General features: G+C 34.6%; 1 protein-coding gene across 1 annotated transcript; it reads right to left on the bottom strand.

Moving 5' to 3' along the window:
* Window positions 1–404: 404 nt before the first annotated feature.
* Window positions 405–7,012, bottom strand: LOC8262590 (chloride channel protein CLC-c). Its single transcript, XM_048375881.1, has 7 exons — window positions 6,488–7,012; window positions 5,339–5,539; window positions 3,983–4,160; window positions 3,506–3,768; window positions 2,630–2,899; window positions 920–2,048; window positions 405–801 (listed from the first exon to the last, which is right to left on the bottom strand). The coding sequence occupies exons 1-7, from the start codon at window positions 6,664–6,666 to the stop codon at window positions 712–714; spliced, it is 2,310 nt and encodes a 769-aa protein (XP_048231838.1). The 5' UTR covers window positions 6,667–7,012; the 3' UTR covers window positions 405–711.
* Window positions 7,013–8,906: the final 1,894 nt, after the last annotated feature.

Raw genomic sequence — 8,906 nt, 5'->3', positions numbered from 1 at the left:
ATCTCAATTCTCAACTTTTACTTAAACATATAGTACTATATTTCCAAAAGACTTCCCTTTGTTCTATTACCTTGAGACCTGATGCGGTTATGAGTATGACCGAGTTGGAAGGCACTTAGCCCTCTGGATTTTCATAAGCCGTCGAAGGCGCACCAGATGTCCGCGCGCGACATGCAGCATACACCAACATGACTATTATTTGGTCTTATCTATTCTTTTTGCTTATACTTGCCACTTTGTAGATGTTTATTTAGAAGTCATTTGATATGTTAGCATGCATGGAATCATTACATGTAAGATTGGATAGTGCCCAAATAAGCAGCTCAATAGGATACTAACATGACACAGAGATAATATAATCACACTAACAAAACAAAATTGAGGATATAACTGACACAACCAAAAAAAAAAAAATTGGCCTATAAGTAATCTTGGCACAAAAAATAAATCCAATTGGGTGCACAGTTCTAAATCTAATACATACAAGGGAATCTTATATCTCTTTTTCAAAAGTAGAAACTACTTTAACCATCCTCTATAGATTTTCCACAGGAGGTTTCAAAGTTTCCCCTAAATACAACAATAATTCATTATGGTACACATGGAAAGAGCCCCAGACCATGATAGAGGCAGCATAGAAAAATAGCAGGAGGAAAATGGCTTCAATTTAATCAATGAAGAAAGCAGTAACTGCAATTAGCTTTGCTTGCCTTACTTGTGGGGGTTGATATGTGGATAAAGTCCTAATATGTGCTCAGGCACGAAATCATGCCTCGTCAGGATTCCGACAATTGGGGGCCTCTGTAAAACAGGAAAAGGAAAATAAAATAATAAATACAAACAGACCAGTCTTTTCTGCATTAGAATTTCCATACATTTTAGTAGAACAAAAGACATAAAAGAAAACAAGTAACCTTACCCCTGGTGTTTTTGGCACAACACACAAGTGCCTGAGGCCAAGTTCCCGGAAGAGGACCGCAGCTTTAGCTAGAGACATACTTTCAACTACAGTGTATGGAGATGTGTTAGTAATGGGATGGAGATCGACATACATATCCATCTCCTCTGCTGTAATATCCAAATCTTCCAGCTTGATCCCTTTGCCAGATCCTGCCTTTGCAAAATCATGTGCCTTAAATATTGTCAAAATGCCTGATCCAGACATTATCCTTAGCTTTGTGAACTTCTTTCCTTTAAGCAATACAAGTAGATGAGACCTCAAAACAAGCCCACACAATTCTGAAGCATCTGAGAAAGGCGGCTCATCGATCACAGGAAATCCATTATGACCTGTTGTTTTCAAAGCATGTAATATGTTCCCTACTTTTTCTACTCCAGAAAATGAAACTAATGGGCCAGATACAACATCACTTGCGACCAACTGCCTCATGTATGGTTCAGCATGAGCTTCCATGTAAGGTAATCCTTTCATTTTCACAATTTGATCATAAACACCCTTGTTGAAACTATCAGCTACAGTTTTTGAAATAAGGAGTACAAGCATCATTAATGGAAGCATCAAGAGATCATTAGTTAGTTCAAGAAGTATGATGCAGAGAGAAACTGTCATCCTCATGGTGCCACCAAGGAAGGAAGCAGCTCCAAGGAGAGAAAAGAGACTGACATCAAGATCAGAGATGGGACCGAGAAGCTTTCCAACAAGGCGGCCATAAGAAGCCCCAGCAAGAATGACAGGGATGAAAAGCCCAGAAGGAATAGCAATTCCATAAGTTATGATGCCAAGGAAGTACACAGCAACAAAGAAAACCAGAAGGGTGGAGACCTGAAATGACTTTTCACTACCAGAGGTAAATAAATTGCGTATAGCATCATCATTAGTGTTGAAAAAGAGGGAAGCTAAGTCATTGTAGTGATTCGATGGACACTGAAAATTCTTGAAGTTTCCAGAGCGACCTTTAGTGGGGCATACCTCCGCCAGGTCGGTGGGACAGGGAATGCATGGTGCAAGCCATGGAAGGCCATACGAGCAACACGAGGTCAAAAGGGAAATGATGATGACAAGCAGGATCTTGAATGTTGGACCCTTCCTGTAATTCTATAAGCAGTTAGCACCAAGAAAACTAGACAGTTTTGCAAATTTGGACATCTATCCGTACAAGCATTTCATTAAATAATACTTTGGGGCTAAATGAGTAAATGATGAAAACTTTAAGTTTTAGAAGATTATCCAATCCTGGAAATGCAGCCATCATCACTTGAGAAGTCCTAAAACAAATTGATATAGACATTTTTGCAAACCAAGAAACATAGAGGAGCATGCATGCAAAGATAATTAATGGATGGAAACAAGAAACATAAGAGGAAAAGTCGTATAAGGAAGTGTGCTTGCTAGGGAATGAATTTGTTGAACAAATTAGGCACATCATATTTGTCAATATATGTCTTGTTCATTTTGAATTGATTACTTACATTTTCGTTCTAGTTTTATTCCATTTATAATAGACTCAATTTGCAAATTATTGACTTATGCAAGATAGAGTAGTTGCAAATTTCTCTTTGAAAATCTCAGTCTACTTTTCTCTAGTACTGCATAGTATTTAATAACAATATTTATTATTTCCTTAATTAGTAAAAACACTCTTTAAAAGTATGAAGTTTTGGAACATACTCATTGATGATGCTATAAGTGCGAAGGACCTTGTCAACCAAAAAATTGTAGAGGCTTCCAAAAGCTCCCCCTATCACTCCAAGGAATATAACTGCCAGAAGATCTGGTGTGTTGTAATTGGTTTTAGCTGAATTCACATCATACATGATCAAACCTCCTTCCCCAAATAGCCCACATCTTCCATTCTGGCAAAATCCCATGAAAGCTCTCAACACAACTGCTACTACAGCTGTTGTAAAGAAAGTCCTCCATAGAAGAGCACTCCTCCACCTGAAAGATATGAGAAAATGACACAATTTAACCAGGTTGGAAGAGGAAGGGAATCCTCAAACTGCTGAAAATGCTGGCAAAGTTTCTGATCTTGAAGATATAACTTTTTCAAAACTGAAACTATTGTTTAATAAAATTTAAAGCCAAGTGCCTTTGGTCCTAAAAATTATTAACACCCTGACTGTAGCTACCAGCCCTTTCATATTAAGCGAGTCCATGTTTGCTTACTGATCAATTAAATAGGGCCAGTGGACAAGCTTGGGAATAATTAGTACTTGCATTTTGAGAAAGTGCTGACCTCTCTAATTATATCAATTGAAATTACTAATTGAAATGCATAATTTTCGTTTTACACTGGAGCATTACTTCCAACAAGTAATGAGATGCGATTTTCGAAGATGTAGATTAAGTTTTGCAAGCTTGGCTCCCTGTACACTAGATTATTATATATTCTATGACATGATGTGCTTCTGAACTCAGTAATGAAACTACCAGTGCAACTGCAACAGTTCAAGTAAGTAGACATAAGAAATTACAGAAGTTGATATACCACTTGAAGGATGCAAGAATGGAGGAGGGGATAAGGATGGAAGAAAAAAGAAGTACCATGAAGCAGCTTCTTCAAGAGCAAAGAGAACCCCGCCAACAGGAGCACGAAAGGCAGCTGCTACACCAGCAGCAGCACCACAAGTGACCAAGTCTCGCCGGTCTCGGTCATTTTTGAAATATCTCAGCCATCTCCATGTCAGATGGTATTTGCGAGAGCCACCTTGTCCAAGTAAGGAGGCAATGCAAGCACCTGTATGTACCATAGGTCCTTCCTTACCAACAACAAATCCCCCAGCAACACCAAAGACAGATCCAAAAATCTGAGAAATTATTCAGTTAATTAAACGAAAATAATAGTCCGTGGGCGTCTATACAATAACATCTAATAATGAAAAATATTTCAATGTTTAACATCTAAGTACTTCGCTCACATTTGCACTTCTAAGCAAATGCTTCCCTATTCAACTACATGATATTGGTTTATTAGAGAGTTGGAAAGATCGGGACACAGAGAGAAGATAATTCCTTGCTCACCTTCACAAAAAGAGTACTAGGAGCTAAAATAGAAGGAGCATCTACACCATTCAGATATGCTTTAACCTCTGGAATTCCAGAGCCTGCTGCTGCAGGAGCAATAAAAGCACAGAGAGCTGCAGCAGCAATGGCTAAAATCAAGTTGCAACCAGCATATGCTGCAAACGCCAGATAATACCTGCACTGAGATAAGAATTATAAGTAGTTACTCCAAAACCATAGTGTTTAACTGCATGGTACTTCACAAAGCATGAAAGTTGTTTCATGAAACAGAACCACATAGACAATTAGGATAGCAGTTGCAGTCTATTAATGAACAATGTGCAAAAAAACAGAAAATTCAGGCACAAACCTATAAATTTGTTGGTTAATATAAATAAAATTTAGGTTAAATGTCGACTATAAAAAAATATTGAAATGGAGGCTGCATGCTGATTGTAATATTGTCAGTATAAGTTGTTATCCAGCATCTAAAGAAATAAAGAAACGTAATCAAGGTGGCAACAGAAAAGCTTGAAATCAAATGGATATAGACTCACTTAAAGCTGAAGTACCTTACAACCAACCGCTGCACATTTATATAGGGGTCATGCATACTCATTCAGACTTATAACCAAAAAAAAGACCCTTCCCATTTTTACAATATAACAAACTTACCCGTACAAGGGCAATGCTATAAAGAGTATGTAAATGTTCTCTTTTTTGTTTTAATCATGTAAATTTAGGCTGATGGAATAGAAGACAATACTTTGGCCATACAGAATGTGGTATATACACAATCACTCAACAGTAAGAGAATAAACAATCACAGGTTAGAAGACGTGTTCTGGAAGCTTCAGTATATCATATCTGGAGAGGAAGGAACCTCCTGATCTTTCAGAATGAAGCCTTTCAGGCAGGTAGACTGATGCAGCTAAATAGAAATGATTGCAGGGTGAAATTACATTTGTGTTGTAGCAACAAGGACACTGTTGCAGATGTCTTAAGGAAATTTTCAACTCTTAGCATGAGTTAACAGTTTTCTGTTTGTTTACTGGCTTAGCCAGTTGTATTATGTTGTCAATTTTGTTGCAATAAAATCTGTCCTTGGTTATTGACTGAAACAATTAATAAATACACAATCCCAGAAGCACAAGAGTTTGGTCCTAGTAGATTTTGGGTGATTATAATGGTGTTTCTCAAACTTCAAACAAAACTAGGATTAATCTCCAACGCAAGTATTTTGCTATTGAGTTAAATAACCAACTGCAACAGAGTGCCAAACATATAGCTGACTTCCAGTGACATGTAAAACCACTTAATAAAATGCACTAAAGTGCAACTACATTAAGAAACTTAAATGATTCTGCAACTTACTTGTCCTTAAGCATGAGACCGTTAGTCCACAGAAGTTTGAAACCAGCTATGTTCTCAACAGCAAGGTTATTGAACAGGCCAACAAGCCCTGTACCTAATCCAATAAGAAGTGCAAGTGTCCATTTGAGGATAACGTACTGATATATCTGAACCTTCTTTCTAGATCTCCAATCTTGTTTAAAGAGTTCATTTTCAACAATTCTGAAAGATGTACAGAAAGAAAGTGAGATAGAAGGGGTATAACCATCAACAAGAATGTCTTACAACAGAAAAGTGGTAAAGAAAGCACCTTAGACACTCAACTAAAAGCACTGAAATCGTTAATATAGATTTTAAGCTTCATCATGCTTATGCCAATATCCATTATGCAATAGGGGTATTACGTTAATAAACATAAATTCAAGAGTAGAGATGTAGATATAATCGGCAATCCCATGCTTTCCTTCAGTTTTTTGACAAATGAAAAAATGATAAGAAAAGAACAGCTGGTTTGCCCTTGAATTCAAGAAGCAAAACAAGAGAAAAAGCTAAAATAGATGCTCTCTTCCCTCTTCCACCATCCCACCATTGACAAAAACAAAAATTTAAAGGAGATGATTTAATGCGAAAAAGGCAACTTATTTTGCAGAAACTCCGTACTGTCACCTTCTCCAATTAGAGAAAAAACAACAATCTCCCCTCTCATTCCAGAAACTAAAATCGATAAACAATTCAAAACTTTCTTCCCTCAAATATTAAACAAATCAATTTCCAAATGATTCCCATTCTACGGCAATTCAGGTTGCTAACGAATACAGAATTCATATTTATGAAGAAAACCAATATGCTAAGATTTCAGGAATGGAAATAAAGAAAACAACATCAGGGTTTTATAATCCATAGTTCCAAGCTTTTCCTGTTTCTAGTGAAGGTAAATGCAAATGAAGCAACAAAAGGGAAGACAAAAAGAAATGAATAAGAAAAGGGAAGCAGTGGGCAAACATTAGCACCAACCATAGCAAAGCCAATAAAAACCAATAGGCTGACATCAGGATTTTATAATCCAAATTGTTCTCATTTCTAATAAAGATAAATGCAAATGAAAGAGCAACAACAAAGGGAATATGAATAATAATATAAATAAAAGAAAAAGGAAAACAAGAAAAGTACTCATAATCAAGGCTCTCAATTGGGCAAATATTAGCACCAACAATGGCAATCTGGGAAGTATTATTTTTTCTACTCTGGTAAAGGAGTGGCTCTCTCATTGAATTGTACTCTTTATCATCTGTCATCCCTCCAAATGATCCTTCTATCTCTATATCATGTCCCTCCCTATTATCATCCATCTTCTTCCACCTCTCCCTCTCTCTCTCTCTCTCTCTCTGAATCAAAAACCCAGTAAGAAAAACAACTTATGTTTCTCTTTCTTTCTCTCTTTCTCTTCCTTTCTTGATCTTTTGCTTCCTGTCTAAACAAAGAATCAATATATGTCTGAAAACCTTTATCTTCTCTCTCTTTCTCTCTGTTAATTTCTATATATGCAAAGCAAAGAAGAAGCCTTCAATCATGGCCTGAACAGTGTCAATGATTTTGAGCATCAAAATAAAAGAATTGTCAACCTCAAAAACGTGAATGACTGTCTTTTCCTTTTTCCCTCAATCTGCTTTTAAAAAAAAATAAAATATCTACATATATATACACACAAAAAAAATGTTAAGATTTTTCTTTTGGTTCTATAAGTAGTTAGTTATTCATTTACCGTACTCATCATTGTGGATAAAATGACTAATTTTATTTTTAAAGTTAAGGGTAATAAACAAGTAAATGGATTTATTACACGTGATTTGTTAGCATAAAACAAGGGAACAGCACATGACAAACATGGTTATTTTGTTGTACAACATAAAAAATATATACTAAATAGAATCGACTCACTCATTGGATGAGAGAGAGAGAAGGACTCGGAGAGGAAAACTTTCCTTTGTAAGAAGAATGGACATTAATTTAGTAATAACTATAAAATGAACTCTAAATTAGGTCCCCAAAAAATATATTTGTCTATCAACATATACACCGGTAACATATTTATATAAATGTATATAGATATCAATTAATTTTTATAGAGGTTCGCCTGGAGCATAATCCCTCATATACATTAAGCAGTGGCGAAGTCTTTTTATCAAAGAAGCCCATTGGTGTATTGGTGGCAATATTTCTTTTATATTGTATTTGGTTGAAATCTATAAAATTTATTTACAAATTCAAAATTTATGTATTTTGAATGAAGTGAAAATTAATTTAAAATTTTATATATTTAAATTTGTATGAAATTGGTTATAGATAAATTATAATAAAATAAGTAAAATTTCGAATATATTACATAACACCAAAAAACTCCTTTAACTTTATTATTTTTATTTTACTTTCTCTCTAATATATTTTTCTCAAATGAAATGAATTTCTTAATGAATTTCAATTAAATATAGTTTATTATTATAATTAGATTCATATGCTACATAATTTTATAATTGACTATCCTCGATATAATTTTTGTTTCAAACATGTTGCTTCCTAATGGACAATGGAAGATTAAAAAAAAATCATGTAATTGAAAATTGAGAGAGAAAAAGAGATAAAACCAAAATAATAAAAAAGAAGCATGGTGTTAAACCTTTAAGGTTTCAAACCTATTCTGATAGTCATAAACAATGAAAAAATTCTAATAATTTAATAATTTTCTTTTGAAAATACATATACAAGTGTAAAAAGTATTTATTCTTGAATAACTTGGCAGATTCACGCTCGTGAATGCAAATTTATACCCGTTAAGACATTCATCCTTCAAGAAGTGAAGAAAACTATAGTAGACTCCATAGCCAATCTTCCCACCTGTGAAGTAAAGAGTTCACAGTCGTGAAAGAATTCACGCTCCTAACAAGGTCCAAAAGTTTGACCTAGATTTCACATTGAGTATTCGCGCCCATAAAAAAGAACTCATGCTCGTGAAGCTGCATTCAAGATGATTGTTAAACAACTATTCTTTTATTTAATGAAGCTCCAAGGGCTCCTTTTCACTAAGAACTATATAAACTTTATTTCTAATAGTTATAGGGCGAACAAAAGCATTTATTTTTTAACCTCATCTTGTAATCAAAATTCAAGATTAGGCTTGAGTTTTGAGGTAGTTGAGTGATTAATCCTTATATACAAAGCTCAAATTGTAAAGAACTAGTAAAAGTATTTGGATTCTATAAGTAACAACTATAAAATAATATAATGGTTGATGGCTGCAGTGGCGATTTTACTAAGGGGCAAGTACCCTCACTATGCTATCAATAGTATTATATATATACATATTAAGATTGAAGTCAAATTCTGGCTGCATCGGAGGAGTGTTAGATATCTCACATTGCTAAAGAATAAGAAATATAGGAAAAATGTTACGTATTTCTAAAGAATAAAAAATATAAATAACTTAAGAATATTAAGTGTTAGAGATTTCATATTGTTAAAAAAATTCAAAATATAAGGGAGTGTTAAAGATGATAACTGGACATTAAAATCAAGTGTCGTTGTACTAGAGATT

The sequence above is a fragment of the Ricinus communis genome, chromosome 6 (assembly GCF_019578655.1).
Source record: "Ricinus communis isolate WT05 ecotype wild-type chromosome 6, ASM1957865v1, whole genome shotgun sequence".
In the NCBI taxonomy this organism is placed as follows: domain Eukaryota; kingdom Viridiplantae; phylum Streptophyta; class Magnoliopsida; order Malpighiales; family Euphorbiaceae; genus Ricinus; species Ricinus communis.
The sequence above is the reverse complement of the archived record's forward strand: the minus strand, read 5'-3'. Positions and strand labels throughout refer to the sequence as shown.

Bases quoted from the DNA above. Each gene is read 5' to 3' on its own strand.
- LOC8262590 (XM_048375881.1), bottom strand. From the start codon at position 6,666: ATGGATGATAATAGGGAGGGACATGATATAGAGATAGAAGGATCATTT. The intron at 2,900-3,505 runs GTACTTCTTTTT...CATATCTTTCAG, and splicing joins CTTGAAGAAGCTGCTTCATG to GTGGAGGAGTGCTCTTCTAT. The intron at 2,049-2,629 runs GTATGTTCCAAA...ATAGAATTACAG, and splicing joins ACTTATAGCATCATCAATGA to GAAGGGTCCAACATTCAAGA.